Here is an 8,671-nt window from a genome sequence, read left to right as displayed (position 1 = left end):
TTAAGCTCTGATACATGGCTGAAGGCAAGGAGGACCTGGCATATGGGCCATATGGCATATTTGTGGCATGCCTAAATGGCCTCAGATTTGCTACATGCGTCACAGATTTGATGGCCGATTTTTGTTTGTTTGTTTGACCTTTGGAGGCAAACTGCATTTGTGGAAGGATTTTTATCTTTTCTCAAGATCCTGAATTCTTAAATAGAAATTGATAAAACCAAAACCAAACCTAAAAAACCTCCTAGGCTTATCTCAAAAGAGTCTCCTGAAAATTTGCAAACAGTAAACAGACCTGTTATGGGGAAGTATCTGCACAGCTGACAATCTGAAAAGAAATCAAGGACTGTCACTTTTAAATTTTGAAATATCTGTTTTCTCTATAAGGGACAGTGATGAGGAAGGACCAAGCAAGCGAAAGGAGCAGGGGCGGCCTCTCAGGACACTCTGGAAGAGATGGCAGCAAGAAAGAAGGTCACAGGAAGATCCCTAAGAAGCGTTACAGGGCCTTGGACTGGTCCCTGAATTTGATTTCTTCTGAGGCTTGATTTCTTCTTCCTCAAAAGGGGCGGATAAAGCAAACCAGCAAGGTCCCCGTGAAGGTTCAGTGAGACCGTTCGTGTAATCCAGCGGTTACGCTACATCACAGATAGTAGATCTTCAATAAGTAAAGAGTTTTTTTTACTTTTTTTTTTCTACGAGATCTGCTGGTGTAGGGGAGACGTCTTCAGTCTGCGGCTTTCCGACCACGGGAGAACAGCCCTAAGGGAAATATCAGCCACTGCAAGGGGCCATTTCACAGATATCGAGAAAATCAGGTCACCGATTTCTCAAGGTCAAGGTCACTCTCAGGGGAGGCATTCTGTGTGTTTTCGCAGTTGTCAGGGAGAGAACAGGAAGGGCCAGTGAGAGGAAAGAACGGCCTGGGAGGAATAAGGGGATCTGTCAGGATCACCCAGGCTTTGCTCCAGGGTGCCCCGGGGAGGGAGGCCACGCCACGCCACGTTAACACGTGCGCCAGGTCATGGAAGCTGTAGTGAGCGAGACTCGTTCTGGTGGAGAGTGGTTAAGAATGTGTGAGCACCTCGCCCGGGACTCAGACTGCGCCAGTTCCTGACAGGTACCTTTCCTGCATCCCGAGATGGAATTCGATTTGAGGGGATTCATTGTACCTGTGTTTACCTTACTAATTTTAAAAAATTATATCGTATATCGTAATGGATGCCATCCTATCAAATGTGTATATCATAACATTTGCCATTTTGACAATTTTGAAGTATACAGGCCGGTGGCATCACTTACATTCACAGTGTTGGGCGACCATCACAATCTACCCGCAAACCTTTTTAATCACCCTAAGAAACTCTGTGCCCCTCCCCCCAGCCACGGGTAACCTCTCGTCCACTTTCTGTCTCTATGGATTTGCCTGTTCTACATTTTTCATATAAATGGAGTCATCCAATATCCGTTCCTTTGCGTCTGGCTTATTTCACTTAGGATAACGTTTTCAGGGTTCGTCCACGTGTTAGGACGTATCAACGTCATTGCTTTTTGTAGCCGTACTATTCCGTTCTACGTCTGGACCACGCTTTGTCCCCGCACCCATCTGTTGACGGACACTCGGGTCGTTTCTTCTGTTGGCCGTTGCGGATAATGCTGAAAAGAACGCTGATGCGGAGGTACGTGTTCAAGGCCCCGCTCTTCAGTTTGTTCAGGGACGTGCCCAGGAGAGAAATGTGTGGGTCACGTGGTAATTCTATGGTTGGCCTTTTGCCCTGAGAGCCTTTTTAAATCACGAAGGTCTAATAGCCGTCTACCTCTTTGCGGATGAGTAAATCCACCTGACTCGTAGTGTCTGAAAATGGCGACGATGATATTGACCTCGTGGAGTTGTTATAACGATTAATAGTGCTGTGATTAGTGTCAAAAAGCACATCGATAAGCTGTGATTGTAAAGACATAACACTTGCTCACGTCCTGAATGCCATAGAGAACTGTGACCCACCATGAGGCAAATTGCCCTGGATTCAGGTCCCTTTAGCCTCATCACCCTGGCTCATGTAGTTGATATCTGAGCAACCTCCTCACCCTAACCTATATTCCTACCTCAGGTCCCACCTCGGTGTCACTAATTTTTTTTTCTGTTAAAAAAAATTTTTTTTCACTTAAGGTAATGCATTTTTAATAGACTTTATTTCTTAGAGCAGTTTTAGGTTCACGGCAAAATTGAGCAGAAGACGCAGAGTTCCCATATACCCCCTGCCCCGCTCCCACATACACAGTCTCCTCCAGGACCGACACCCCTCGCCAGACTGCGGGACATTTGTTATAACCGATGAACATACGGTGACACCTCATTATCACCCAACGTCCATAAACTTCTCTTAAAAGCCTAATTTTACACAGTCAGCAAGTAAAAGCACTGAGGCTAGAATACAGATTTCTATATCGAAACCCCATAACCTAGAATCAAAACTCTAAGTTATTTACAGCCAGAGCACCTTCAACTCATATCTCAGAAAAAAAACAAACAAACAAACCCTTTTAACAAGGGTCCTATCTCCCTCTTTCCGAAGAAAACCTGCAGATTCTTTCCCTTGAGAATGATTCTGCCTCTTCATCCCCCCCTCCCCGCAATAACTCTCAATACTATTCGCAATATTTCCAAATCTTGTCCTTGTTATAATTCTTGGTCAGCGAACACCATTTTCTCCTAAACGGACGCCCATCTTCGGTACATTCCCGGTAGATCAGGCGTCTGAACCAGAATGGAAACGCACACTTTGCAAAGTCTACGGAGAAGAAAGCATCAGAGTGAGAAGCCTTTCTGTTTCCTGCCTCCTCTCCAACACACACACACACACACACACACACACACACACACACACCCCTTTCCCACTCTGCTCTACTCCACCAAAAGCATGTGCAACAGCGCTGGTGGCGGATGGAGATTCTACTAAAACAAACATCTCTTCAAGGTCATTTAGGTGAAGGGCTCACCATGTGTCTTTGGTGCAGGGGGATTTCTGTACTATGAGACACTTGCACAGAGCTTATTTTCACAATTCAGCGGACGGTCTCCCATTTACAGAACCCTCTCGAGGCGCTCGCCCGACCTCACCTCCCATGACCAAGGTCACCAACCACCCCGAGCTCTTCCGGGGCACGGCACTCACCGTCTTTCAAGCAGTACTTCCAGTACCCTATGAAAGTCTTGTTCAACGAGCACCACTTGCTCTTGGCCTTGAGCTTGACGCAGTCATAGTAAATCCTGTCTTTATAGTAGAAGGGAAAGACGCAGTTGCCATCTGAAGAAAAAGGAAAATTCTCCCTTCATCTCTGGGACTGTTGGTTGAGAAGTCACCAAGTGACTTTCCTCCCAAAGGGGGTGACACTCTGAAATCAGAGTTCTGAGTCACACGATAACAGAGTTGTTGTAGCATCTACCGATGAGGGTTTTGTTTTATACTCCTATTCCTGACTCACTTTTTTTCCACGGCATAAATGTGGGCCTTTATCTAGTCCTTGCTGTATCTCTTTTTTTTCCACTCTCTCTGCCATCATACACACTCACACACACACACACACACGAGTGTATATAGTTTGGTGTGTATCTTTCCACACTTTTCTCCATGCCCACATGGATATCTTTATCTATATCTATATAGACAGAGTACCTCTCCATCCGTACAACGCATATGGACCATATAACACACATACAACCATACAGCATCCACATAGCCATACGTAATATAAATGTGCATACACACGCTCATGCATACACAGATTTTTGCTCCCTCTCAGAAAGAATCATACTTTCGATCCATAACTCCAGTTTCTAACTTAATAGATTATAAAAATCCTTTTAAACATATTCTCTTAATTTCTGTAGCTCTAACTCTTTCTAAGGCTGAGTCACACAGTCTGGGATATGAATTTTGCCACAATATCTTCAATATTTCTCAGATTTATTCCATCTCTAAATAAAGCTGCAGCAAACGTTCCATGTATGTAAATTCTTCTGTACTGAAGCATTTGTCCTCATAGAATACGATCTCGAAAGCAAGGTTATTATGTTAAAGCATATATAACGTTTTCACATTAATGGGTATTGCTTTTTCAAAGGACGACAGTAATTCACCTTTCCCACCAACGTGCTCTTTTACCTGAATTTTCACCAGTATGAAATATTTATATACTGTTTAAATGTTTACTTTTATAACAGATGCTTCCTGTCTTGTTTTAAAAGATTTCTTGGTCTTTAGGGCATACCTATCTTCAGGGCATACCCTCCATTTTCTTCTTAAATTAAATAATTTTTCTTTTACCTTTCAAATTTGATTAAAGAGGAATTTAATTTTACATATGATGCAAGAGGGGAGGGCAACTTCATTTCCTTCCAAGTAGTAGCTATTACACAAGGACAGATTGAAGACAAAATAAACCACCCGTACATTTAAAACCATGTATTAGATTCTAATACTGTATCCTGGGATGCATTCCATATTTTCTATCAAGTTTACTGAAATGATTGGAAAGGTAAATAGACAATGGTAAAATAAGCAGGACCTGGAACTCTCACGCATCAGAAAACATTACTTACTATTCGATTATTTCTAGGTTGATCCCACTCTATTTACATTCCTATATTTACGGTTTATTTAAATGTCTTGTAACTCAAGGTGCTTCTCCGCCCCAGCACTATTTTCATTTGTAACCCTAATTACTATTTTTTTTCCTATGAATTTTAAAATCAGGTATTCTTCATTAGGTTGGCAGAAATTTAAGAGTAGAAACACCTAATGCTGTTGAAAGGTCAGGGCGACTTTTATTTCTCATTTTTCTTCTGTTTACAAAGTACTTATATTATATTTTATGAAAGGAGAATTTTTTTTTTTACCAGAAAAAGAAAGCGCACCGATTTCCCCATTTTTATAAAATGAAAATAAAATGTACTTTAACAGTAAAAGTTTCATAATCAACTTACCTTTGGTTTCTGGAAAGGCATCCATAGTTACTGAAAAAGAAAATTTGAAGCCGACATTTATTTCACAATTCCTACGTCTTCCAACCAAGAACGTGGCGTAATCTTCTATTTTTTAGAACTCGCTTTATGTATGTTCTTCCATATGATTGTATCCTTTACTTTACATATGTCCCGTACATTTATTTTCTGATCTAACTCTAAAGTGCTTTTTGTCATTGATGTAAAGTAGAATGCTTCATTTTTCATCGGTGTCTAATTGGTTCTTACCAATACAGAGAACAACTATTGATTGTTGTATATCTGTCTTATATTCAGCCACGTAGCCATATTCTTTTATAAAACTAATAATCTTTACTAGTGTTCCTAGGGGTTTTTAAGTATACAATCATTCAATAGTTTTGCCTGTGTAATTTTCTGTAAGTGTATGGATTATTATTATTTTTTTGCACTACCACATATGTTAGAACACGCCCCCACCCCCAATACTGATCACAAAAGACACCTCTGTACCCTCCTGGTTTTAATTGGAATGACATTCAAGTCAAGGGTGTTCATTTCAGCGTGGTTAATAATAGTAAAAAAAAAAAGATAGACATTGATCCAAAAATATCAATCACTGGGGGAATTTAAAAATAAAAATGTAGCTTTATAATATCATGTAGGCATTAATGAAAATGAGAATATAAATAGATATGGAGAATTTTGTATTTCATCTATAGGTGACAAAAGGTATCTTCTATTTCATTAGATTCTATACGACTATTTTTGCAAAAAAAAAAAAAATCACCTTAAGGTGTATATAATGAAATATTTGATCACCTAAAAATATTAGCAGCAAAATTTACAATAAAACTATAATTGCTCTCTTTTGCTCTTAACTATTTTAAACATGGAACATACTTTTCTTATATACAAGGACACAAAATAGTAGGTTTTCATGAAAAATATGATTTCTTACAAAGAAAAGAAATATAGTATTCAACAACTTTGCATTTTATTGCAAAATTTCAAAAGAAACTCTAATAAAAGAGTTTTGATCTACTCACTTGTAGCTTTTATAACGCTAGGATCTGAAAGACACAATTTTAAACAAATATTTATTTCTCTAGATTTAGCCTTTGAAATAAAATAAAAATAAAATATTTTACCAAATTATGTTCCAGTAAATATGATAATATATTGAAGTCGATACATCCAAATTTCAATAGTGCTTTTTTCTAGTAGTGTGATTGTGAGTGATTTCTAATTTTTCCTTTGGCCTTAACCGCATTTTCCAAATATCGTTGGTGGATGGGAGCGATTAAAATTATCTATAAACAAACAAATTCGGCAGGCGAAAGAAAACAGTTTCCTTTTTCTATACTTTCCTATAAAATAAACCATATTAGAAGAGGAAAACCATGTTTGATCATTTCACTGTTCTTCTCTCTTTTGTTTTATTCTATTTCTTTTTAGTAGTCTCTGGAAGGTACAAGGTGAGAACTTTGAAGGTACAAGTCCGAGCAGCATTTTCTGGCTTAAGTGTCCTTGACTTTTCCGATGAGATCAAATTAAGTTTTAGCATCTGTGAAGGAAGGGCCTTTGCAGTTCAAACCCTTTTGTCAAGGTTTGTCAAGAGAAGAAAATGAAAACCTATGTTGGGGTTCTCCATAGAACACATCACGTAGCAAAGCACTTAGCACCTGGAAACGATTTGATTGCAGCGAGAAGGATTTCTCTTCTTACAATAATCATTATTATTTGCTCCCTTACCCAATGGGAGGCTCGCTCAGGTTTGCAACAGATTTCTTTTACCAAACATAGAGAACTTATATCCACTAAAAGTTGCTCCGGAATTCAAGTTTAGGAGACCTTGCTATCCAGCGGATATTGAAGTTACGAGAAATCTCGAAGAAAATCGTAAGGCCTTTCATAATAAAGGAATTGTCCACTGTTCACAGATCTTCAGTGCATTTCTTTACGATCAGAACACAGGCAGGATCTCAACGCGTGTGAATTTGCCTGCGGATTTTGAACAGGGGACCTGTAAAAACTATGAAAATTTGCTTTTGCTAAAACAGGGGACACACCCTACAGGGCCGTGAGAGAGTCCCTTACAAGTGTTAAGGTTCCAGTAAGAGGACCCAGACATACGTATTGACAGAGTAGAAAAGTGACTAAAGAAATGCATTTTCTCAGAGCCTTTAGCTCGGATCCCAGTTGTCACTAGCTAACTGTGTGACTCGGCCCCTCTGTGTCTCAGATTCTCTTCTGAAAACCAAGGGCAAGAATTTTACATACCTCATGGGATTGTTACGTGGAACAGATGTATTATGCATATAAACGACTTAGGATAGCGTCTGGAACGAAGAAGTCACGCAGTAGCTTCTACCTTCTAGTGTTATCAACGATGACGTAACTGCTGAAGCATCGTCATTATCACCATCGGCATCATCTCTTCACTACTGTCGTTAGGAAGATTCGGGCTAATGTTCAGGGAAGGCTTAGAGGTGTTTCTGATATGGAACAATGTGTATCGTGTGTGCGCGTGTGTGTGTATGTGTGTGCATGTGCTGATTACCCAGTATTTATTCATTCTTTCCCCTTAAAATTTTTTTCAATTACAGTCGACATTCAGGGCTATTTTACATTAGTTTCAGGTGTACAGCATGGCGGTTAGACATTTATATAATTTACGAGATGATCCATCAATTAATCCAGTACCCCACTGGTACTATACATAGTTATGGCAATATTATCGACTGTATTCCCTAAGCTGTACTTCGCATCCCCATGACTATTTGGTGACGACCGATTTCTACTTCTTAATCCCTTTGCCTTTTTAATCCTTCTTTATCCCTTCGCCTTTTTCACCCAGCCCCCAAACCCTACACTAGATGTTCTTTTTGTCACCATTTCTCACTCACGCCTGGATTCTACCATTAGAGATTTATGCCTTTGGAGCTGTCACCTTCCAAACAGAAATCCCTTCCTTGAGGGGAGAAAAATAAAGATGATACCACTCAGATATGTAGAGAAGGCAAACGCATCGAGCATCTTCTATGTACTGGGCACTGCGTTTTAGTGAACGTGTAAGAGCACCTTTGTGAGGCAAGCATTGTTTCTCTCACTTTCCAGAAAAGAGAACTATAGGTCGGAAGAATTAGGGAAGCTCTGAGCAGATCTGGCAAGTCAATTCGAGTCCACCTTGGGGTCGTTGGTTCAGTGGAATCTCATTTCCCAGAGCCCAACACAAGCCCAGCTACTCCCCAGTCAGCTGCCCTCAGTTCGCTCAGCTATAAAATGGGGAAAGAACTTGAGGATGTCAAATCCTGCCCACTTCAAATATTTTCACATTCTCAATGGGAGATACTGCCCGATGGCTCCGCTATTGTTTCTCTGAAAGCAGCACTTCTTGACCATTTTTCCTTGACAAGCCACGAAACTTGTCATCCTCACCTCCTCGCCCCCTAGACACTGAATTTTCTGTTTTGTCCTTTTTGCGTGGTTTCTGATGAAGTGATTTTATGTCAAAGTTATCGAATGTTAAGTCGTGCACTTAATTAAAAATGAAATCTTTGTGAAAGTTAATTTAATGGCATCTTTTAAAACAGTCACAATTTTAGAGTGAACTCTAACATTGAATGAATTTTAGAATAAATGGAGAACGAAAAATCTTGATTTTTCCCCAAATAGCACGGGATGCAC

At 39.9% G+C, this 8,671-nt stretch overlaps 1 protein-coding gene across 1 annotated transcript in view; it reads right to left on the bottom strand.

The window, feature by feature from the left end:
- Positions 1 to 2,646: 2,646 nt before the first annotated feature.
- BSPH1 (binder of sperm protein homolog 1) overlaps positions 2,647 to 8,671 on the bottom strand; it is an 18,427-nt gene continuing 12,402 nt past the window's right edge. The window contains exons 3-5 of the mRNA XM_023522129.1: positions 4,985 to 5,086; positions 3,174 to 3,305; positions 2,647 to 2,789 (exon numbers count right to left, since the gene is read on the bottom strand). Coding sequence (XP_023377897.1) covers positions 2,647 to 2,789; positions 3,174 to 3,305; positions 4,985 to 5,086 — 377 coding nt within the window. The remainder of the gene's footprint in view (positions 2,790 to 3,173; positions 3,306 to 4,984; positions 5,087 to 8,671) is intronic.

Source organism: Pteropus vampyrus, unplaced genomic scaffold (genome assembly GCF_000151845.1).
Source record: "Pteropus vampyrus isolate Shadow unplaced genomic scaffold, Pvam_2.0 Scaffold333, whole genome shotgun sequence".
Classification (NCBI taxonomy): Eukaryota; Metazoa; Chordata; class Mammalia; order Chiroptera; family Pteropodidae; genus Pteropus; species Pteropus vampyrus.
This window is presented reverse-complemented; position numbering and strand designations above follow the sequence as displayed.